This window comes from Papio anubis, chromosome 10, assembly GCF_008728515.1.
Source record: "Papio anubis isolate 15944 chromosome 10, Panubis1.0, whole genome shotgun sequence".
NCBI lineage: Eukaryota > Metazoa > Chordata > Mammalia > Primates > Cercopithecidae > Papio > Papio anubis.
The window spans coordinates 102,067,680-102,091,643 of record NC_044985.1 but is presented as its reverse complement, the minus strand read 5'-3'; the positions used below and the strand labels follow the sequence as shown (position 1 = coordinate 102,091,643).

Below are 23,964 nucleotides of genomic sequence, written 5' to 3'. Positions count from 1 at the left end.
CTGAGGCCAAGACTTCAAGACCAGCCTGGCCAACATGGCAAAACCCTGTTTCTACTAAAAATACAAAAACTAGCTGGGGGTTGTGGTGGGTGCCTGTAATCCCAGCTATTCAGGAGGCCGAGCAGAGCAGGAGAATCACTTGAACCCAAGACACGGAGCTTGCAGGGAGCCGAGATCATGCCACTGCACTCCAGCAGGATGACAGAGTGAGTGAGACTCCATCCCCCCCCAAAAAAAGAAAGAAAGAAAAAGAAAAACAGAAAAAAGGCAACTTCTTTCAGAAAGTTAGTGATCAATGCATGGGTAGAGTAACATTTTAAATGCTAGGTAACCAGACAGCTATGAGAAGGGTTTGGAGGACCAATTAGTAGAGCCCTGGAGCTGGGCTGGAGGGTGGCAACAGAGAAAGTTCTCTGGATCCACCACTCCAATTAAGTTTTCCCTACCCATGCCCTTCAGGTTCCACCTGGGCCCGCCCCTTCCAGGCTGCCACCAGCCCCTCCCACCAATCACTAAGCTTTAGCTACTCCAGTCCTAAAATAAACATCAGCCTAATCCCTTTCACTCCCCCACCCCTCTTCCGGCAGCCGTGGACTTGACTCTACTTTCCTCCCTGGTAGTGTTGCCAGAAAAACACAAACGACCAGTTAAATGTGAATTTCAGGTAAGCAATGAGTACTCTTTCTAGTATGAGTATTTCCAAATATTATATGGGGCAGTGGGATGTGCTTACATGAAAAAAAATTGTTTGGCTGGGTGCGGCGGCTCATGCTTGTAGTCCCAGCAATTTGGGAGGCCGAGGTGGGTGGATTGCTTGAGCTCATGAGTTTGAGACCAGCCTGGGTAACATGGCAAAACCCTGTCTCTACAGAAAATACAAAAATTAGCCGGGCGTGGTGGTGCTCACATCTGTAGTCCCAGCTACTTGAGAGGTTGAGGTGGGAGGATGGCTTGAGCCTGGGAGGTGGAGGTTGCCGCAAGCCAAGATCGCACTACTGTATTCCAGCCTGGGAGTGCAGAGCCAGACCTTGTCTTGAAAAAAAAAAAAAAAAAAAAAAGTTTGTCGTTTATCTGAAGTTCAACTTTAACTGGTTGCCTTGCATCTTTATTTACTAAAGCTGGAACCCTACCCCAGGGGCGCCACCAGAGCCTCCCCAATCCTCCCAAACTCCCTCTAGGTGGTTATTTTCTGGCTCCCCATTGCTTTCAGGGTAAAATCTCAATTCCCGGCCCCTGCCTCCTTGGCCAGCCCTTTTTCCTACCCCTTCTACCGCATTGCACCCTCCACCCCACATCCTAGCTTGCTGGGGCAACTGGCCCTAAGCCCCTTTCCCTCTGCCTGGAGAACCTTCTCTCCTCCTCCGACTAGGCTGGTTCCTAACACCTCCTAACACTCTACTCAGTTGTCACCTCCTCTGAAGTCCTTTCCAGAACCCTCACCCCATTCCCCACACTGGGTTAGCAGCTTTCTCTGGGATCTGGAGAAACCAAGTGAATATTTCTTTATCTGCCGGCGCTTGTCAAACTGTCGACATTGTAATAATCTGTCATTTTACTGGCTCCCTTAGATTGTGAGTTTCTTGAGAGCAGGGGCTGTGTCCTTTCAGCCTTCTCACTTCTAGAACCGGAAATTCCTGTCTGGTTGGCAGACAAAAAGAGCTTACTTAATAATTTTGCAGATAAGGCCCAAGAGAAAAAACATCATTTATTGAATGCCTATTGCCAGCGAAGCACTGCTGCTCTGGGCCAGCTGCTTCAGGTGTTACTTTTGACCCTATAGTCAGAAAAAGGGCTCTGGAGAAAAAGCACGCAGCAAGGCTTGTGTGGGCTTGCCTCGTGTGCCCTATGTTCCACTCCCCCAGTCAGGCAGATGTGAGTCGCTGGTGATTGCTGGCTGGAAATGGAATCTCCTTGGATATTCACCATCCTGGTGGTTCTAGAAAGTGGAGGGTGTTTTGTGGAGAAGGGGCCTGCTATGGTCTGAATGTTGTTGTCCCTGCTCCATTCATTTGTTGAAACTTAATCCTCAATGTGATAGTATTAGAAGGTGGGGCCTTTAGGAGGTGATTAGGTCATGAAGGCGGAACCCTCTGGAATGGAATTCATGCTCTTAGAAGTTGGTGGCCAGGTGCAGTGGCTCACGCCTGTGATCCCAGCACTTTGGGAGGTGGAGGAGGGCAAATTGCTTTAGCCCAGGAGTTCAAGACCAGCCTGGGCAACATAGTGAGACCCTGTCTCTACAAAAAATACAAACATTAGCTGGATGTGGTGGTACATGCCTGTAGTCCCCAGCTACTCGGGAGGCTGAGTTGGAAGGATTGCTTGTACCTGGGAGGTCAAGGCTGCAGTGAGCCGTAATTGTGCCATTGCACTCCAGCCTGGACCACAGAGTGAGATTCTGTCTCCAAAAAAAAAAAAAAAAAAAAAAAAAAAACCACACCCAAAAAACAAAAAACAACAAAAACAAACAAACAAAAAACACGCTGGTTGGAGGGTATCTGTTCCTTCCTTGGCCATATGAAGACTCAGTTAAACGACATCATCTGTGAAGCAGAGGGAGCCTTCATCAGACAGCTAACCTGGTGGTGCCTTGATGTTGGATTTCCCACCCTCCAGAACTGTGAGCAATACATTTCTGCTGTTTCTAAATTACCCACTCTAAGGTATTTTTGTTGTAGCAGCCCAGATGGACTAAGACAGCCCAAGTGTAGAGAGCATGAAAAAATGTCGCGGATCTGGCCAGATTCCACAGGCCATGCATTTCACCTGCGGCGTTACTCCTTGAACAAGGGGCAAACAGAAACTGAGCAGAACTGTACTTGCTCTGGTGAGATCACACCTTGGGTGGGGACTTTCTAAAATGAGGTTCTTGGCCCATAGGAACTGGAATTACAGTGAAGGGTTAGGGTGTCTAGGGGAGCTAGCCCACCATAATGGCCACTAGTCCCCCTAAGTAACTCCTACTTAAACTATATTTACATAAATAAACACACATAGTGTGTATATGGGGGGCAGTTTTTAAAAAAAATTTTTTTTTTTTTTTAAATCCCTGTTTTGGGGCTAGACGCGGTGGCTCTTGTCTATAATCCCAGTACTTTGGGTGGCCGAAGTGGGCGGATTGCTTTGAGCTCAGGGGTTTGAGACCAGCCTAGGCAACATGGTGAAAACCTGTCTCTACAAAACAAACCAAACAAAAACAAACAAAATTAGCTGGGTGTAGTGGCACACACTTGTAATCCCAGCTACTCAGGAGGCTGAGGCTGGAGAATCACTTGAAACCAGGAGGAGGAGGATGCAGTGAGCCGAGATGGCACTACTGCACTCCAGCCTGAGAAAAAAAAGACATTCAGTGGTGGTGTTGTGTGGTGCTGACCTGTAGCTATTAACACAAGATAAGCACTTTCAACAGAGTTGGTCAACTACTGGTAGCCTTGGTGTCACGGAAAGAACATGGACTTTGGAACCACGGAAACTCAGGCAAGCCTCGGTAATGTTTCTTTCTTTTTCAATTGAGACAAGGTCTCTCTATGTTGCCAAGGCTAGGTCTCCAACTTCTGGGCTCAAGCCATCCTCTGGCCTTGGCCTCCCAAAAGTGCTAGGATCACAGGCGTAAGTCACCATGTCCAGGCTCCAGTAATATTTCAGAACTTCCCCGAAACTCTTTCCTCCTTTGCTACTGCATTCTTCACTGGGTTGAGGGTTAAGACCTACCTAACAGTAGTAATCGACATCTCAATGCAGGACTTCTGAATTCTGACTCCAGGAAAACACCTGCTTTCCTGGTTGAGTAATTCTTAACAGAGATTCTAAGTTCCATCTCTAGGTTTGCATGTTTGCAGTTTTAAACTCGAAAAGTGCATTTATCTCAAAAGCACAGAATTATCAAGGATTTTAATTACTGATTTATTTCTAATGTAAAAATGGGAAACAAATGGCCTCCAGTAGGAAATTAATTTAATCTGCATAGTCATGCAATGGAATACTTTACGGCATTAAGATTGTGCTTTTGAAGACTATTTAGTGAGAAGAAAAATGTTCATGATAAAATATTAAGTAAAAAGAAGGGCAGTAAACGCAACATCATACAACATACCCCACAGTAGATAAACAAAATACATACAGAAATGTAATAGCCAAAGAAGGCCCCAAAGCGAACGCTTCCCCCTAGGAACTAGGAGGGGTGGAGAGAAGTTACTTTCTTCCCTGCATTTCTGTTTCTTTTCTAGCTTCCCATCAATATCATGTATTGCCTTTAAATCCGAAAATACCCCCGTGTTATTAGTGAGGCGTCGTCGGGGCTCTGAGAGATGCGCGCGCCCGGGACAGACCCCTGCGCCCCCTGGCGGCGCCCCGAGGCCCCGCCCCACGAGGCCCGAGCGACGGGGCGGGGCGCGGAGCCCCAGCAGAGCCCAGTCCTGCCCCGCCCGGGAGGACTTGCAACACTCGGAGCCCAGGAACGCACCGTCGGGAACGGCGCAGGCAAGCCAGGGGGCCTGGGCCGGCGCCGTTGGGGACTGTGGGCGGTGGGGACTGGGCCAGGGCTGGGGCGGCCACGCGCCGGGGCGCCTAAACTTTTCGGAGCCCGCTTCCGGCTTGCCCGCTCCTGGGCCCAAGGAGCCGGTTCCAGAATGGGGATCTCTCCGCCTGGTCCTTGGTGTTTCGCTCTTCCTGGGCGCGCGGGTGGGCGGCCCGGTCTGTGGAACCTGGTTAGCCTTGGGAGCCCAGCAGCGTGTTGTGGGCACTGGTGAGCGGAGCCAGGGTCTGGGGGTGTCCTCGTGTCCCCTCTTTCGGGCACGAGTGGCCTCTCTGTCGCAGGGCCTGTCCACCATGGCAGCCCGAGTGGCCAGCTGTGTGGGATGAGGGCTTTCATGGCCCTCAGCTGGTGAGAAGAGGGACGAGGGAGGGGAGACAGCCAGGGCCTGGCACGGACCCCAGGTTGCCCCCGCACGCGCTGGGGCCAGTCTTAATGTAGACAGGTGAATATTTAAGGGGTGGAGAAGGGGGGTCCTAGCTTGCAGCTGGGGCAGAAGCCAATGAGCAGCTCAAGTGTTTGACATGGAGAAGTGGCCACCTCTGTCACCATGACTTTGCCCTCTGCCAGTCCCACGTCCAGCTACTGTTTCCCGGCTGGGTTCACAGAGCTACAGGGAAGTAACATCCCCCTCGTGACTTCTTTGGGTCAGAGTGAAAACAAAACAGGGAAAGGAGAAAAGGGAAAGCAAGTGGAGAGGCTGGGGCAGGAGCCAGGAACCAGTGGGAGGAAGCAGAGGGAGGCTGCTGGGAGGCCAGGCCCTGACCTTGTGGGGTCAGCACCAATTCTTGTCCTGTGGGGTCTCCATCTCCTCTCACTCCTCTGTGGCCTCTGCGTGGTACCCAGGAGTTTGGGGTTCTACCTGAGCACCCTGGACATGGGATAAGTAGGCCTGGGAACGCAGGTCAGAGCCAGATGTCATGGAAGGACCCTCAGGTGTCCAGTTCTCTGGGCTCTGAAATATTCATCTCATCGGTGAGCTTTGGTTTCCAAGCTGGCGCCTTTGGGCTGGCCAGCGGTGGCAGGGGAGCCAGGTGCCTCCTGGGGCTGCTTTGTTGGCACAAAGGGGGAGCCATACTTCCTCCTCACCTGCCTCCTCTCTCTGTCTCTCCAGTCATGAGGATCCAGAGAACCAGTTTATAGCTTAAATGGAAGAGGCAGGACCACAGTGTCAGGGGCCCTGTCTTCCTGTGCTATGACCTCAAGGCCTCACTTGTAAAAATGAGCACATCAGAGAGGTAATGATGGGTTATCCTGTAAGTGTTGGGAGAGCCTCATGTCATCAGCTGGGGTAATAGCCACCTGGGCTCAGCCTCCTCCCCTGGGAATGGGTGCCTCAGCCAGACGCTGTCTACCTCAGAGCACCTCCGACCGCAGGCCTCACCCTGGGCCCTTCAGAAACAGCAGAAGCCACAGAGAAGGGAAACACACATACTTGCGTGTTTTCAGAGGGCTGAACTGGGAGGACCAGAGAGTGGAAGCTTATACACTTCTCTGGGAAGAAGTTCTGCTAACGACATGGCTGACCATGACATGGGCCTTCTGGACCTATTCTGTTGGGGACACTGGAAGGGATGACCTTGACAGAATCTTCCAACCCTAAGATTCTGGGATTCTAGGCCAAAACCTGTGTCTTGTTTTGAAGTAGAAATGATACCCAGAAGTCCACAGGCCACAGTGGCAGGTACCTCCATTGGTGGGAGGGAGATAATAACGGGCCCCCACTTTTGTCTGTAATGATTTGTGCTTTGCTCCGTTGCACAGAGGTGAGGTTAGGGGTGCCCGTTTCCTGGTTCTGTGCTAGCTGGATATGTCCCCCAGCCCTTGGCAGTAAATCCCATGGTGGGATAGCGGCTGTGTGGAATGGGGGAAGGGGAGGACCCTCACCAGGGATCCTGGCACTGGGCTGACCCCCTGAAAGTGAGAGGGCATGTATAGTACTTCATGTGACTGCTCTGAGGGGCAGCTAGGTGGACGCACAAAGGTTTTAAGAGAGAAGGAGTTAGGTTATGAATGATTCTCAGGGTTGGGTGTCTATAATACAAAGGTGGCCTGGATCAGCATCCCACAGAATGTTAATAGGTTTGCCTCGATAAAAGTGGTTCAGGCTTAAGGAAGTTTGAAGGAACACTGGGTTAAACAAAGCTGAACAGGGTTGCTTATGGCAGGCCTTCTCAGGGGCTGAATATGCCATTGTGAATTTCCAAGAAGGGGGCGTGGATTGTTTCTCAAGCGTCATCTGTTTCCAGTACTCATCCATTAACGTCTCCTGGGGCGTGTTCTTTTTTTTTTTTTTTTTTTTTTTGAGACAGAGTCTCGCTTAGTCGCCCAGGCTGGAGTGCAGTGGCGCGATCTCGGCTCACTGCAAGCTCCGCCTCCCGGGTTCACGCCATTCTCCTGCCTCAGCCTCCCGAGTAGCTGGGACTACAGGCGCCCGCCGCCTCGCCCGGCTAATTTTTTGCATTTTTAGTAGAGACGGGGTTTCACCATGTTAGCCAGGATGGTCTCGATCTCCTGACCTCGTGATCCGCCCGCCTCGGCCTCCCAAAGTGCTGGGATTACAGGCGTGAGCCACCGCGCCCGGCGGGCGTGTTCTTTAGAACAGTCGGGGAAGTGCCTGGCTAGGTGATTCTGTTTCTCCACTCTCTGGCTCCCATAAACAAGTCCCTACTCCTTTCCCCCACATGGGCTGATTTAGGGATAAAAGGAGGCCAGGGGATGTCATTTGCCTGGATTCCTGCGGCTAGTTCATGAACCCAGGTCAGTGGACTTCCTGCCTCCTACTCTTTCTTTTCTAGAGTGTTATAATGTTTAGCCTGGGGGTAACTGATCACCCAGGAAGAGCTGGCCATAGGGTCCAGACAGCATTATGGGTACAGTTTGGGAGGGTATGGACAGCCCCATCCTGAGAACATGCCATGTCCTTCTGCTTCTGAAGGTGTCCTCTCAAACGGTTGCACATCCGTAGTGACCCCCCAGTGTAGGTTCTTGGGGAGCCATGCCATTCTGCCCTGAAGCCTTCTGTTAGGCTATTCATTCGGAATCAGAAACTGGCAGAGTGGACTTTGATCTTTCAGGTTTTTTTTTTTTTTTCTGTCGTACAGGCTGGAGTGCAGTGGCATGGTGTTGGCTCACTGCAACCTACGTCTCCCATGTCCCAGGTTCAAGCGATTCTCCTGCCTCAGCCTCCCCAGAAGCTGGGATTACAGGCACGTGCCACCATGCCCGGCTAATTTTTGTATTTTTAGCAGAGACAACGTTTCACCATGTTGGCCAGGCTGGTCTCGAACACCTGACCTCAAGTGATCCACCTGGCTTGGCCTCCCAAAGTGCTGGGATTACAGGCATGAGCCACCATGCCCGGCCATTCTTTCAGTTGAGGGGAATTGTCTTACTGATGTTAAAAGTCGGTCTAGAGATGTGGCTCTCACAGTGGAGTCAGTCCCAAAGCCAGGACAAGAACTCGGGTCCCTGCCTCCTAGCCCAGGTCCCAGGCTTCAGATCAACTTTCTGCAGGGGAAAGAAATAATGGTAGCAGCAATAGCTTGCTCAGCTCCTATCGTTTTGATCTTTGCTGCCTGGCCCCCACCCTGGGTGCTGCCTATTCATGCAGGTGCCTGCTACAGGTGCCTCAGGGGCTTCTACTCCTGCCTGATATAAAAGCAAAGAGGCTGAATTTTAAATCAGGCATGAGATCTGGGCTTAAACTCATCTCTGCTGTTTGCCTGCTGTGGGACCCTAGATCTTTTCTTCTCTGAATTTCAGTTTTCTCATCTATAGAGTGGGATGGGGGTAAGAATACCTCACAGCACTGTTGCAAGGATCAGATGTGCCTTAGTTATTATAGGTTGAGTATCCCTTATCCAAAATGGGGACCATTTTGACAATTTCCTTCCCTCCCTTTTCCTTTACCCACCCCAACTCCCTTCCACCCCCAAGAAAACATTTTACTCTCCTACTCCAGCATATAGGCACGATACCCATGGGGGCAGACATCTACAGTGGCAGCAGCACATGGATTTTGGATTTTTTCAGATTTGGGGCTATGTATATTATACTTACTGGTTGAGCATCCCTAATCTGAAAATCTGAAATGAGAAATGCTCCAGTGAGCATTCCTTTGAGTGTCATCTTGGTGGTCAAAAAGTTTCAGATTGTGGAGTATTTTGGATTTTGGAAATGAGGGATATTCAACCTGGACTTCCTTAGTTGTGTAGTAAGTACTGGAAGTAGTTCAACTACTCTAAGTGGTTGCCTTCCTTCCCTAGCTATTTTATTTATTTATTTTTTGAGATGGAGTCTTGCTGTGTCGCCCAGGCTGGAGTGCAGTGGCGCCATCTTGACTCACTGCAAGCTCCGCCTCCCGAGTTCACTCCATTCTCCTGCCTCAGCCTCCCGAGTAGCTGGGACTACAGGTGCCTGCCACCACACCCAGCTAAGTTTTTGTATTTTTAGTAGAGACGGGGTTTCACCGTGTTAGCCAGGGTGGTCTTGATCTCCTGACCTCGTGATCCACCCACCTTGGCCTCCCAAAGTGCTGGGATTACAGGCGTGAGCCACCATGCCTTCCCTAGTTCTTTGTTGGGGTTAGTTATCAGTTTCGTTTTTCTATCTCTTTCCCCTCCTAATCTTGAAGTTCAATGAAAAGACAGGAGATGATGAAACAAAGAAGGAGATGAACAAGGACTGCGCTCACAAGTATTTCAGCATCAGTTTGCTAATGGCTTCCTCTTCCCTTATCTGTACTCCCAGGCCATCCTGACTTGGGTGGGGTAACCTGAGATTACCACTCTGATCACAGGATTCTACTCCAGACAAGGGTGGGGGAGCTGCGGTGCCTGGGTCCTCTAGTGATCCCCAGGACAGCCTCTCCCTCCTGGTAGCTTAGAGCCACCCCTCGGTCTCCATGGGTTCAGACAGAGGCCACCCTGGCTAGAGAGGGGGCTGGGAGGGGTGGCCTCGAGTTGGGGGCCAGAAGTCGAGGGCTGGCAGTCTTTTTTTTTTTTTTTTTGAGACGGAGTTTCACTCTTGTTGCCCAGGCTGGAGTGCAATGGCGTGTTCTTGGCTCACTGCAACCTCTGCCTCTCTGGTTCAAGCGATCCCCCTGCCTCAGCCTCCCTAGTAGCTGGGACTTCAGGTGTGCGCTACCACGCCAAGCTAATTTTTTGTATTTTTTGGTAGAGATGGGGTTTGACCATGTTAGCCACGATGGTCTTGATCTCCTGACCTCATGATCCACCTGCCTCAGCCTCCCAAAGTGCTGGGATTACAGATGTGAGCCACTGCGCCCGGCCTGGTCTTAACTGTTTCTGAGCTGAGAGGTCACTAGAGAACTGAGAGAATGGTCGCTTGTTCTAGCTTCTCCTTGGGAGAGGGTGTGTGGTGGTGTCTGTCACTGAGAGAGTGGGCAGGGCTGGGAAGGGACGTTCCAAACCTATGACCAAGAGGGCTGTTCTGGGGTGGAGAAGGAACTTTCTTGGCTCTGGGGTTTCCTTGTCTGTCAAATGACCAGCTGAGATCCAAAGTCTAAGCCAGCTCTGATATTTTAGTGTTTAGATCCCTGTGGCTTCATCCTCTTAATCCCAAAGTTCAGGCTGATGGAAGGATATTTAGTTGATTCTGGGCCCCCTTGGTGCAGAATCAGGCCTGGTGAGTTGCCCAAACGCGCTCCTGGGTATATCTTTTTACTCGTCTGCACTCGTGGCTATGAGGTCAGCTGTGCCCTGGGGTAGGAGGATCAAGTGTTTTCTTGTGGGGGCAGATAAAGGAAAAGGGAGGGGAACAAACCGTCAGATCCAGGCTGTGCTCCTGCGCCTGCTGGGTGGGGTTTCCTGAGATGCGCATTCTGAGCTATTCTTTCCACTCTGGGCATCCGTCCCTGGCAGGGAGGAGGGCAGGCTGCCTGGACCAGTCAGCTGCTCCTTTCCATCCCTCTGTCCAGTACACACACTTTCCTCTTGCTGTAACCCCAGTAGCTCAGGCCTCCTCTGCAGATTCCGGAGCCTTAACCCTTCAGATACCCCCAGGAGAGCCCCAGCCGGGGCCTCAGTAGGCCAACAGCAGGGTTACCACACTGAGAGGGCTCCAGGGGAGGATGTGCTTCCACCTCTGCATCTGAAAACCATGACACCCAGCAAGTCCTGCTGTCTGAGCTCACCCACTTGTGCCGCTGCTGTGGTAGAAAGCGGGGGCTCTGGTTCCTTCCTAATGGGGGACTGTGGCCCTGAGAGAGGAGCAAACTTAGATCTATAATGGGCAAGGATAGGGCACAGTCTGAATGCCTTGATACCAGGCATTGTGAGGCGAGGAAGAATGTTCTAATGATTCGAGCTGTCTGCAGCCAAGGGGCTTGCTCCACATTGCTGGAGTTCCTTCAAGCAGAAGGTGGGCCAGACGTGGTGGCTCACGCCTGTAATCCCAGCACTTTGGGAGGTTTCGGTGGGTGGCTAACTTGAGGCCGGGAGTTTGCCAGCCTGGCCAACATGGTGAAATCCTGTTTCTACCAAAAAAACAAAAAACAAAAACAAGCAGAAGGTGAATGCCTACTGTATTTTGGGAAAATTCAGGCTTCCAGTGTGAACCTTAAAATTCCTTTTTAGCCCCTGCAGACTGTGAGCCCCTCTAGCAGCTGCTGGCAGAACCCGGAAGATCTGATTTCTAGTCTTTGGGCATCATCCGTACTCTCGGTCAATCTCGTGATCTCTCTCCCCTTCTCCCTCCTTCCCTTCCCCTCCATTCTCCAGTCTCTACCCTTAGACATAGCTACGAAAGTAAACACTGACCCTTTCCCCCTTTGCTGCTACCTAGGCAGATGCCAGCCCCACACCTCATCCCTAGCGGAGGCCTCGATGATGTGGAAGTGCCCAGGGCCCTTATGGAGGCTGGGCAGGAGCCCAAGAGCAGGCTCTAAGGCTGCCAGACCTGGCAGCCATGGGCCCCGGAGGCTCTTGCCAGTCTGACAGTGTTCTTGGCACTGCTCAGAGGTGAGTGTGGCTGAGTTTAGCAACTCCCCTAGCTAGCGTTAATGCTGGGGTTTCCTCTCCTGTGCCCAGGTCTCTATGCAGACAGCTAGGATATCGTCCTGTCCCCAGGACCAGCTTGGTAACCAAGGACAGGTCCCTGTGCTGTGGCTGTCTAGTTAGTAAAGTGAGGGGTTGGCTGGCCTTGGGTGAGTTTCTTTTCAGCTCTGACCTTTATGTATCTCCATGCCTGGGCCACCCTCTTCACCCGGGGCCATTGGCCAGGGTGTTAGCCCCATGGTGATGTGGAGGGCCTGAGTAGTTTGGCTTCCACTTGCGTCAGCCTCCTGTTGTCATGAGAGGGTTTTAGATGGAAGCTATGGCAGAAGGGATGAGAAGGTTGGCTAGACAGGGTGTTTTTGGGGGAGGGATTAAGACCAGGCGCTTGGGAGTCAGTCTTGGGGCTCATTTTGACTTCATCACACTTTAGCTTGGTTATCCTGGCCAAGTGATTTAATTCTTCTGTGCCTCGATCTCTTCACTTGTAAATGGGAATAATAATAACAGTATTAACTTGCTGGACTGTTGTAAGGATTTAATGAAAATAACCAACCTTTATCCTCGTTGATCAGGGGTCGGGTTTCATTCTAAGCACTCTATGTGTATTTTCTTTTTTCTTTTCTTCGAGATGGAGTCTCGCTCTGTCACCCAGGCTGGAGTGCAGTGGCGCGATCTTGGCTCACTGCAACCTCCGCCTCCCCGGTTGAAGTGATTCTTCTGCCTCAGCCTCCCAAGTAACTGGGATTCTAGGCGCCTGCTGCCATGCCCAGCTAATTTTTATATTTTTAGTAGAGATGGGGTTTCACCATTTGGCCAGGCTGGTCTCGAACTCCTGATCTCAGGTGATCCACCTGCCTTGGCCTCTCAAAGTGTTGAGATTACAGGCGTGAGCCACTGTGCCAGGCCTGCTATGTGTATTTTCTCACTTAATTTTTATAGCAGCCCCGTGGAGGGTACTATTACTAGTGTGAGACCCATTTTCCAGGTGAAGAAACTGAGGCATAGTGAATTGAAGTGGTCATGGCAGTTTCTGGTGTGGATGGGCTGGTGGCTGAGGTGCCCGGAGGACTGGCCTGGAAACTGCTGTGTGCAGGCAGGCCTACTAGCACATGCTTTTGAAACCAAAAGCCTGAAAGGGAGGGGCAAGGGAGGCAAGAGTGAGGCTCTGAGTCAGCACCCTCTGAGCTGCACCAGAACCTTGGAGTCCTGGCGGCCCATGGGAGGCTGACCCTTCTCTCTGAGTCACCTTTCACCCGGTGGCTGCCACAGCCACTTGGTCTGGAAAGTTACCTGTTTGCCCTGCTTGGCTCAGAGGAGGGAGCAGGGGCAGCTCTCTGGCCAAGCAAAGGTCAGGCCCTGCAGAGCCGAGTTCCCAGGATCATAGTCTGTTGTTAGAGGGGGCAGTGGGCTTAGAGGTCGTGTGGCCCCCACCTCATTTCACAGCGGTGCACCCTGAGGAGGTGCTGGGACACGTCATGGTGACATCATGGTTGGGGTTTCTGCCCATGGAGCCTTTCCGGCCAGTGCCTTTTTTTTTTTTTTTTTTTTGAGATGGAGTCTTGCTCTGTTGCCCAGGCTGGAGTACAGTGGCGTGATCTCAGCTCACCACAATCTCTGCCTCCCGGGTTCAAGTGATTCTCCTGCCTCAGCCTCCTGAGTAACTGGGACTACAGGTACAAGCCACCATGCCTGGCTAATTTTTGCATTTTTAGTAGAGCAGGGTTTCACTATGTTGGCCAGGCTGGTCTCGAACTCCTGACCTCATGATCTGCCCACTTCAGCCTTCCAAAGTGCTGGGATTACAGGCGTGAGCCACTGCACCAGGCCAGCTTTGTATTTCTGACCTGACATTCTTGCCCTGGTTCTATCCCAGCCCCTCTGGGGAGATGGAGAACAGCTTTCCTCAAAATAACCCACTTAGAGACCTGGACTTTGTTCAATTCCCCCTCCTCAACCCTCCCTGCCACTTTCCTGTCTCTGAATTATCCCAGTGGTCTTAAGAGAGAAGAGTTAAGACAGTCCTTTATCTGATCCCTGAACTGTGCAGCGTGCCCTAAAAAGAGATGCTGGTCTCTGTTGCTTCCAGCAGAGCCTCTGAGAGCCTCTGGTGTCTGCTGACCTGCATCTGGGGGTGTCCTCCTTGGGGATCCTAAAGCCCCCTGTAGATGCTCTAGAAGAGGTGGTGGCCCTGTCAAGCCCAGACTGCCAGGGCTTGTCCTTACTGGGGATGCAGGGGCCCTCTAGGGGCCTCCTTAGCTCTTCCTAAGCCTGCATCTCCGCTACCTCAGAGGGGACCACCAGGCCCAGAGGACAGTAACTGGCAGAGGAGGCATAAGAGCACCCCATGACATAAAGGACCTGGACCCAGGATCTGGAAGGCCTCCGTCCTGGTTATGCCACTGACCTGCGAGTTCTGGGGTCCTGGGGAATCACTTCCCTGTTAAGGGCCTGCATTCTGTCATCTGAAGTGAGCATTTGGAGCTTATGGCCTCGAGGTCCCTTCCAACTCCATTTTGGGGTTCCCTCCCCTTGGTTCCTTGGCTCTCCCCTGGCTGTGGGACTCTTCCTGCTGCAGGGAAGGCATTCCCTTGACCTTGTGGCCTGACTCCTCAGCTCTTTCTCCTCCCTGCTAGCACTGCACCTGGAAAACAGGTGGAACTCACAGAGAGCCTGGGATTCAGAACATCTGTCTCCCCCTCCGGGGGGCCGAGGGGCCCTGCACTCACTCTCTCCTCCCTAGCAAGGCCAGAGAGCAGCCGTGGTCGCAGGCTGCCACATGCCTTTCTGACACGCCACTGCTGTTATTTGAAGGAACCAGAAAGTCCTGTCTCAGGCTGTCCCTTTGGCACAGCCTCCCCGCCCCCAGCCCCTGTACTACCCACCCCTGCTTCTCAGGCTTCCTGACTCAGCCTGCCACTGGCCCCTGGATCCCTGGATCCCTTCCCCCTTGGGGCCTGGCAGCTCTGGCACTGGGGCTAGCTTGTTTTCCTCCACTTCTCCCCCTGGCTCTCCACTTCGAGCCTTGGCTCCAACCCAGCTCTGGCTTCCAGGCCTGGCATGCCCGTGGCAGCTGTGGCAGGGGCAGAGCTGACCCTTTCAGAGGGTCCCAGCTGGACCTGTGAGTTGCCAGGAGGCTGTGCCTGGGCCATCTGGCTTCTTCGCTGGTTCTGCCATCAAGCCACCAACACTGGAAGGTTTTCTTAAATGAGAACAGGGAGTTCCCAGGCTCCCTGGTTCCCTGTCTCCTCAGTGAATCCTTCCTCCTGCTTTCCTATGGCTGGGGAGCCGCACAGTGAGAGGCGCGTAGACAAAAAGCAGGCGCAGAGGCAGGAGGGACAGGAGCCCAGCTGGTGGGGAGGCGGCCTGTGGACAGCAAATGACACACTGCCCTCTAAGGAGAAAATAGGAGGTGTTCCTCTCCACAGAGGCAACCTGGATAAGGCTGGAAGTGGAGCCACGAGGCTGAGTGAGCTGGGCCTGGGTATTCATGATTGCTTTTCTCCTCTTCCATTTCAGGTCCCAGCAGCTGGGGTTCCCCTTCAGCCTGTGAGTGGCCATGTCCAACCCCAGTGCCCCACCACCATATGAGGACCGCAACCCCCTATACCCAGGCCCTCCGCCCCCTGGGGGCTATGGGCAGCCATCCGTCCTGCCAGGAGGGTATCCTGCCTACCCTGGCTACCCGCAGCCTGGCTACGGTCACCCTGCTGGCTACCCACAGCCCATGCCCCCCATCCACCCGATGCCCATGAACTACGGTGAGTCCTGGAAGGGCAGATGGAGGGTGGGTGGGAGGGACAGCACTTGGAGCAGATGAGGCCACCACCTCCTGTCCCCTTTCTCTTTTGGTTCCCTTTAAATCCCTTTTCTCATCTTCTCTGTTGAGATCTCTCCCTCTGTTTCTTGTCTTTGTTACCCTCCACTTTTTCTCTCAGCAACTGGCCCCCAGCCACTTGCTGGCCCGTTTGTTCAAGGAGACCCACGAGGCATGTCCCAGAACAAGTATACACCACAGGAGAATGGGGCTGGGTCAAGTAATGACTCCTGAGGGGTTACCTCAGGGCACCGGCTCTGTTTCCCAACAAACTGCTGCCATCTCCCAAACCTGATGCCTTCCTTAGGAACTCCTTTGGGAACCTGAACCACTTTTCTCATCCTTTAAAGTGAAATCTGACTTTTGCAAAAGACATTTGGAGCCAAGTTTGGTAAATGTCATGGCAGGGACATGCTGTGTTCAGTCAGAAATGAGGTGGGGCTGGGCGTGGTGGCACACGCCTGTAATCCCAGCACTTTGGGAGGCTGAGGTGAGCGGATCACCTGAGGTCAGGAGTTTGAGACCAGCCAGGCCAGCATGACAAAACCCCATCTCTACTAAAAATACAAAAACTTAGCTGAGTGTGGTGGCGTGCACCTGTAATCCCAGCTACTTTAGCTGAGTGTGGTGGCGTGCACCTGTAATCCCAGCTACTTGGGAGGCTGAGGCAGCAGAATCGCTTGAACCCAGGATTGCACCTCTGCACTTCAGTCTGAGCAACAGAGCGAGACTCTGTCTCAAAAAAAAAAAAAAAAAAAGAGGCTGCGTGCAGTAGCTCACGCCTGTAATCTCAACACTTTGGGAGGCTGAGGTGGGCGGATCACGAGTTCAAGACCAGCCTGGCCAACATGGTGAAACCCTGTCTCTACCAAAAATACAAAAAATTAGCCGGGTGTGGTGGCACATGCCTGTAATCCCAGCTACTGGGGAGGCTGAGACATAAGAATCACTTGAACCCAGGAGGCAGAGGTTGCAGTGAGCCGAAATCATGCCATTGTACTCCAGTTTGGGCAACAAGACCGAAACTCCATCTCAAAAAAGAGGCATTCAGGCATCCAGGGAATGTTTGCAGCCCTGCAGTGTCTTTGAACCCCAGAATGCTGTCAGCCAGCTCTCACCTGGACATGTGCGCTCGTGCGGATCTGCGCATGGGTCTTGCACAGTCACGCACACCCTCTGCACACCTGCCTCTGTGAGGCTGATGCAGATCCCCGTCTTCAGCTCCATCCCTGCTGCTGCACAAACCGCACTCTGCCGCCTTCTTTTTCTCCGACCCTCTGTCCATGTCCCCTGTTCTGCCCTGGCTGGCTGCCCCAGTGGATGCCCGCACATGCTCCTGCCTGGCTTCCTCACTACATTATGACCCCGCAGTGAACCCCTAGTGGTGTGGGCTGGGCACACAGAAACCCTCCACAGATGCATGCGAGGAACATTTCCCACCTAAACCCCCTTGTGACAGGCCAGCTCTGGGTCACTCTGAGGGTGTCTAGAGGACCCCAGCTTGGGAGAAGAGTTCCTGTTATAACACTTGTCTTTTGGCTGGAGATACCTGAGACTTTGAGAGTGTCAGGGAGGCTTTGGGATTGAGGCCACATATCTCAGGTCCCTAGCTGGTCAAGTGTCATCTGTCCCTAGGCCCAGGCCATGGCTATGATGGGGAGGAGAGAGCGGTGAGTGATAGCTTCGGGCCTGGAGAGTGGGATGACCGGAAAGTGCGACACACTTTTATCCGAAAGGTAAGATACGCACTGGGAGGTGGGTGTACCTAGGGCCCTTCAGGCTGTGGGAATGGGGAGTGGGTAGGCCACAGTAGCTCCATGGCACCAATTCCATGAAATACGCTGGCTGCCTGTCTTCTCTAGCCTTGTCTGCTTCTCAGAGGGGCACCTGGCTTCTCTAACCCCAAGGTTCCCCCTGTTTTTGCACCTCTCTTCTTGACCATGTTTTGGGAGGACACATTCAGTCTGGGAGAATCTCCTAGGTGGGCTCTGCCACAGTGCCCACCTTCCCCAGACATCTTTCTCCCCTTAGACTATAGGCAGCTTGGAGCCAGAAATGATCCTACTCGCTCGTAACCCACCCTTTCTATCTCATAGCTGCACAGAACGTGCAGACTGAGCTGCTGGGTGTGCAGAGGCTGTACTGGTAGAGCATGGTGGCCAGGCAGGGCAAGTCAGTAGTCACCGAGGCTGGTGTTGGACAGGAGGGGACATGGCAGGGAGCATGGGAGGGTGGCTGAGGACACATAGCCTCTGAGCCAGGCATCTCACTGGGGTCGCCTCTGGGCCAGGCTGCAGCTAGGAAGGGTTCTTGAGTGGGAGGAAAGGATTGGGGGCTGGCAGCTTCCTGGGGGAGGCCAGGGGTGCCAGATGGTGACCCATGCCCGGCCGTCTGTATCCAGGTTTACTCCATCATCTCCGTGCAGCTGCTCATCACCGTGGCCATCATTGCTATCTTCACCTTTGTGTAAGTCTCTAGGCCTTGCCACCCACTCCTGCCGCCCTGGGGGTTCAGGGTCACCTGCTGGGAGTATGGGTGGCCGTGGGCCCTGCTCTCAGGGTGACCATGGGCAATTAGAGAAGGTGGAGCCAGGGCTGCCTGGCAGGCCTGGGTGGGGCAGACAAGCCTCAGGGTGACTCCTCCTGTCCTCCCCTGCCCCACAGGGAACCTGTCAGCGCCTTTGTGAGGAGAAATGTGGCTGTCTACTACGTGTCCTAGTGAGTGTGTGCTCCTCTGTGGTCGGGCAGGGAGGCAGGGGTTGCAGGCTTCTGTTTCTAGGTGACCAGCTTTGCTCAGGGCAGGATCAAAATACTTTTTGGGAGGGCCCCCAAGTTGGTGCCAGTTTCCCATGCCAGAGGGTGTGGGTGTGTGTGCCCAGATGAGTAACAGACCGCCAGAAGTCAAGAGAGCAAGAGTGGGACCTGCTGGTGGTGGCATGCACGCTGTGCTGCAGCCCCCATGTCCTCTCAGCCCGTCAACTGCAGCCTCCCCAGACCTCCTTCCTGGCCAGAGCCTGGTGCTTCCGAGCATCTCAGTGACCCTGGCTGGGGGTAATCTTGTTCTTGCTTCCTGTTGTGTTGCTTTCCCTCAGACTTCCAAACAGCTGTTTGGGCCCCGACTCACTGGCCTGGTGTGTGCTGCCAGATGGGGCAGGTTTGGGCCTGAACTGCTTCCCCATCTCTTTCTCCCCAGTGCTGTCTTCGTTGTCACCTACCTGATCCTTGCCTGCTGCCAGGGACCCAGGTGAGTCCCAGAGACTTAAGACAGTGAGAGGGGTGACAGGGGTTGGGATGGGGACCGAGTATTTTGGAAAGAAAAAGGATTCCTTTATAGCAGCTGAATGGAAACTTACAAGAAATGAGGAGGAGGATGATGGCAGCTACTGTTCAGGTGTATACAAAGGACCATGTGTGTGCAGGAGCTAACTAGCTGTCACTCTAATAGCAACCCTGCAAGACAGGTAGCATTTTAACCAGTTAACAAATAGGAAGAACCTGAGGCTCAAAGAGGCTGAGTAACTTTCTCCGCGTCACACAGGCAGTCAGTAAGAGCCTGAGCTGCAAACCAGTCCAGGCGTTTCTGGCACCACAGCACAGGTCTGTCCCACTGGCCTGTGTAGAACACCTGAACAGGTGCCAAAGGCCATGCCAGCCTCCCTCCTTGGAGTCACGGCTTAATCCTCCAGGCACGGGAGCCAAGCACTTCCTTCTGCTGCAGGAACCTCTGACACCTGAGGGGCCCCGAGTCATTTAATCAGGGCTTCTGTTTCCCTTCAGACGCCGTTTCCCATGGAACATCATCTTGCTGACCCTTTTTGTAAGTCTAGAAGGGTGGCGGGAGGGTGTGGAGATGCTGTGAGGGAGGCTGGTCCCAGGGAAGGGATGGGGACACACTGCAGAATGATGTCCTGGCTGTGTCCCCCACCTTATCTGGGCCGCCTGTTCTGATCTCCTCTGTGGCTGCCTCTTTCCAACTTGGTGGCGTTCCCCAGCTCTGGCAGAGGCCACCATGGCCACTCCCCCAGCACCCTGCCTGCCTTCCTTTTTAAGCGTTTCATTCTTGTTTCTCTCCTTCCCTCAGACTTTTGCCATGGGCTTCATGACAGGTACCATTTCCAGGTACATTCGGGGGTAAAGCACCACTCCTGGGAAGTGTGTATTGTGGGGAGTGGGGTGTTCCTGGGCCGGCAGCCAGATGCATGGGTGGATTCTGGGCAGGTGCCCTCTGGAGGTGGTGATTTTGAAGTCATTCATATGTGGCTTAATGCCTGTTGTCTCTAACTCCTACTTCTCCCCAGTATGTACCAAACCAAAGCCGTCATCATTGCAATGATCATCACTGCGGTGGTATCCATTTCAGTCACCATCTTCTGCTTTCAGACCAAGGTGAGGGCATGGAGGGCCCTTCCCTGGCCCCCCCGACTCCCCTTTCTTATCAGGCCTGGCCCTTGAGCAGGCCTGGGCAGGCCCGGACCCCTGTACACCAGGGATGTTCCCTAGAGACCTGATCCCCTTCTCCTCATCTGCACCTACAAAACTGTGTCCTGTTTCTGTCCTTAGAATGTTGTGGGCACTCCCATGTCCCCTAGGAGGCAGCACTGGGACTCCCTGGCAGGACCAGTCTGGCTGGACTGGTTGTCACAGCGGTCTGACAGGTGCCTCCTTCTCCCTTCCTGGCAGGTGGACTTCACCTCGTGCACAGGCCTCTTCTGTGTCCTGGGAATTGTGCTTATGGTGACTGGGATTGTCACTAGCATTGTGCTGTACTTCAAATACGTGAGTGTCCCAGGAGAGCCGGGGTCAGTGAACCCAGTGTTCAGAGCAGACTTTCTATATAGTATGGTCTCGCAGGCCCCAAAAGCCCCCAGGGCGGGCTCTGACCTCCAAAACCTCTAGACTGGCTAGCAAAGGCACCAACGTGGAGGCAGCATCCTTGTGGGTGAGGGTAGACTCTATGTGAGATGGGCGGCCTTGGAGCCAGAGCACCTGAAGCTCTGGGCTGCATCATTGCACTCCTAGGGGAAGGGGTGGATTCATTCTGCCTGGCAGCTGAGAATCAGGTTCTAGGAGGCAGACTGGGAGAGGAACCCAGAGGACTGAGATGGTGGGCCTGGGTGGAAGGGACCTTGGGGGTCTTTGGATCCAATTATTTCCTTTATTCCATTCAGCAGGGGGAGAACAGTGCCGAAGGGGAAGGATGGGGACACGAGGGCTGCCTGCCCATGGGCCAGCTTTGCCCTTCTGTGGCTGGCCACCTGTGGGCATGTCATGTGGGCTGTCCTGTGGGTGCTCCCAGATTCTGATACTCACCAGAGGGGTTGGGGAGCCTCCCTTCTTCTTTAGTCTACCCCTCCCAGGCTGGGCTGTAGGAACTGGTCTATTGAATTCTGTCCATGACTGGGGGGGCGGTGCTGGATCTGCCCCCTTTAGAACTGTAATTCAACTGCCTTTTTTCTAGAAGTAGAGTAGACACTTGTGTACCTTGACTGGCTTTGGAGATTGGTTTTATACAGCCATGGCAGGATGGCCTCTGCTTTCTCTGCTGGATATAGCACCAGTCTTAATTTCCTCCAGGATCTGGAAAGGCAGTAGCCTTTCATGGAGAGCTAGTTTCCCTAGTTCTACCCACTGTCACGCCACTATCCTGGGGGAAGCTGAGGCCTGTGGGCCTGTGCTTTGCTGAGGTTTTTAATGCCATTCCCTGTTCCCTTCTTCCCCAGGTTTACTGGCTCCACATGCTCTATGCTGCTCTGGGGGCCATTTGTTTCACCCTGGTGAGTAAGTCCCAGCCCCACTCTAGGAAGGGGAGCTGAAGGGATGAGGGGAGGAACCTAGGGAAGGGGGCATGAATTTAGACTGCCTGGGAGGCAGGGAATGGGGCCATAGCTGGCCATTCCTCCCACTACTGTCCAGAGGTTCCATTGATTTTTGTGGGCACTCTCGCCATCTTTTGTTGACGCTGCCCGCTATTAGAACACTAGTCAGCCATATCATTGAGAACGGTGTGTCCGCCTCCTTCGCTAGACTGTGAGCGGCTACAGCATAGAGCCCATATGTTATGCTGTGCATTAATGTGGCCCTAAGCACTGTGTGGCGCATAGGCCCCCAGGACAAATCTGCTGACCAAAAATGAGCTCTGGACACTGATGCCTGAGTTCTCACTTCTGGCTCCCCTATCCTTGCAGTTCCTGGCTTACGACACACAGCTGGTCCTAGGGAACCGGAAGCACACCATCAGCCCGGAGGACTACATCACTGGCGCCCTGCAGATTTACACAGACATCATCTACATCTTCACCTTTGTGCTGCAGCTGATGGGGGATCGCAATTAAGGAGCAAGCCCCTGTTTCACCTGACCCTGGGCTCTCCCTTCCAAGCTAGAGGGCTGGGCCTTGTGACTGTGGTCTGGGCTTCAGGCCCCTTTCCTTCCCCTTGAGTAACATGCCCAGTTTCCTTTCTGTCCTGGAGACAGGTGGCCTCTCTGGCTATGGATGTGTGGGTACCTGGTGGGGACGGAGGAGCTAGGGACTAACCGTTGCTCTTGGTGGGCTTGGCAGGGACTAGGCTGAAGATGTGTCTTCTCCCCACCACCGACTATATGACACCACATTCTTCCTAACAGCTGGGGTTGGGAGGAAGATGAAAAGAGCTTATTCGATAGCTAGAAGGGAATATGAAAGGTAGAAGTGACTTCAAGGTCACGAGGTTCCCCTCCCACCTCTGTCACAGGCTTCTTGGCTACGCAGTTGGAGCTGCTTCTTCCCCCAGCAAAGCCAGAGAGATTTATCCCCGGCGTCCTGGACACATAGGCCATTATCCTGTATTCCTTTGGTTTGGCATCTCTTAGCTCAGGAAGGTAGACGAGATCTGTGCCTATGGGTCTCCTTGCTTCAATCCCTTCTTGTTTCAGTGACATATATATATTGTTTATCTGGGTTAGGGATGGGGGACAGATAATAGAATGAGCAAAGTAACCTATACAGGCCAACACGGAACAGCATCTCCCCTGGGCTTGCTCCTGGCTTGTGACGGTATAAGACAGAGCAGGCCACATATGGCCATCTGCTCCCCATTCTTCAAAGCTGCTGGGGCCTCCTTGCGGGCTTCTGAGATCTCTGGTCAGAGTGAACTCTTGCTTCCTGTATTCAGGCAGCTCAGAGCAGAAAGTAAGGAGCAGAGTCATACGTGTGGCCAGGAAGTAGCCAGGGTGAAGAGAGACTCGGTGCGGGTAGGGAAAATGCCTGGGGGTCCCTCACCTGGTTAGGGAGATACTGAAGCCCACTGTGGCACTGAAGACTTCTGTATTCTTTCCTTCTGCTAACCCAGGGACGGTCCTAAGAGGAAGGTGACTTCTCTCTGTTTGTCTTAAGTTGCACTGGGGGATTTCTGACTTGAGGCCCATCTCTCCAGCCAGCCACTGCCTTCTTTGTAATATTAAGTGCCTTGAGCTGGAATGGGGAAGGGGGACAAGGGTCAGTCTATCGGGTGGGGGCAGAAATCAAATCAGCCTAAGGATATAGTTAGGATTTCTCTATTAAGTAATTAATCCTAAATATATCACACAAAGGGACACAACTATAAATGTAATAAAGTTTATGTCTAGAAGTTAAAACCCTGTATGGCTCCAGGAATATGTCTGGCTCTGCCCGAAGCATCCACTTCTTCCTTCTGCATTCTGGCTTGGTCTCTCCCACCTTTTCCAAGGTAATTAAATACACTCTATCACAGCAATTCCCAGGGATGGATGCAATAGACTAGTGAAGGCTCAGGAGTTGGGTGGGGAAAGGGAGAGCTCAACCCTATCACACTGGATCACTGGATCTGGAAGAGACCTCTTGGCTGTAGTGCTTGACCTTTGCTATACCATGGACCCTTTCCAAAAGCTCATGAGAGCTAACTGTCTTCCCCAAAGAGCTGTATGTATACCTACAGTTTTGCAGATGGAGGAGGGGATGGACTGCAGGTTCAGTCCATGTCAACTCCTGTCTTAGAAATCACCAGTCCCAACTCTTACAAATGAGGAAACTGGGCCTCAAGTTGGCTCACACCTGTAACCTCAGCACTTCGGCAGGCTGAGACGGGCGGATCACCTGAGGTCAGGAGTTTGAGACGAGCCAGACCAACATGCTGAAACCCCAAATCTACTAAAAATACAAAAAAAAAACCCCAAAAATTAGCTGGGAGTGGCGGTGGGTGCCTGTAATCCCAGCTACTCTGGAGGCTGAGGCAGGAGGATCGCTTGAACCCAGAAGGTGGAGGTTGCAGTGAGCTGAGATCATGCCATTGTACTCCAGCCTGGGCAACAAGAGTGAAACTCTGTCTCAATAAATAAATAAATAAATAAATAACACAAAAATAAAAACACAAAAAGTAACTGGGCATGGTGGCACTCACCTGTGGTCCCAGCTACTCAAGAGGCTGAGGTAGGAGGATCACTTGAGCCCAGGAGGTGGAGGTTGCAGTGAGCTGATGATCACACCACTGCACTCCAGACTGGGTAACAGAGCGAGACTCCGTCTCAAAAAACAAAAAAACCCAACAAAAAAACAAATGAGGAAACTGAGGCCTAGAGTCGAGTCCTTTGGACTCAGTAAAGAGCCG

The 23,964-nt window shown here is 52.8% G+C and overlaps 1 protein-coding gene across 3 annotated transcripts; it reads left to right on the top strand.

Moving 5' to 3' along the window:
* The first annotated feature begins 591 nt into the window (after positions 1 to 591).
* Positions 592 to 22,978, top strand: TMBIM1 (transmembrane BAX inhibitor motif containing 1). Of its 3 annotated transcripts, XM_031651519.1 has the most exons (13): positions 4,368 to 4,479; positions 11,339 to 11,514; positions 15,067 to 15,308; positions 17,000 to 17,100; positions 17,766 to 17,830; positions 18,028 to 18,081; positions 18,557 to 18,607; positions 19,141 to 19,180; positions 19,445 to 19,482; positions 19,662 to 19,749; positions 20,044 to 20,139; positions 21,084 to 21,137; positions 21,549 to 22,978. In XM_031651519.1, the coding sequence occupies exons 3-13, from the start codon at positions 15,107 to 15,109 to the stop codon at positions 21,693 to 21,695; spliced, it is 936 nt and encodes a 311-aa protein (XP_031507379.1). In that variant the 5' UTR covers positions 4,368 to 4,479; positions 11,339 to 11,514; positions 15,067 to 15,106; the 3' UTR covers positions 21,696 to 22,978. The 3 variants fall into 3 exon arrangements, with proteins under 3 accessions (XP_009181317.1, XP_003907989.1, XP_031507379.1); XM_009183053.4 differs by lacking the exons at positions 4,368 to 4,479; positions 11,339 to 11,514 and adding an exon at positions 592 to 664; XM_003907940.5 differs by lacking the exon at positions 11,339 to 11,514 and having other exon boundaries at positions 4,353 to 4,479.
* Positions 22,979 to 23,964: the final 986 nt, after the last annotated feature.

Coding starts and splice junctions, on each gene's coding strand:
- TMBIM1 (XM_009183053.4), top strand. CDS start 15,107: ATGTCCAACCCCAGTGCCCCACCACCATATGAGGACCGCAACCCCCTA. Junction 17,101..17,765: donor GACACACTTTTATCCGAAAG/GTAAGATACGCA, acceptor GTCTGTATCCAG/GTTTACTCCATCATCTCCGT. Junction 19,750..20,043: donor TCTTCTGCTTTCAGACCAAG/GTGAGGGCATGG, acceptor CCTTCCTGGCAG/GTGGACTTCACCTCGTGCAC.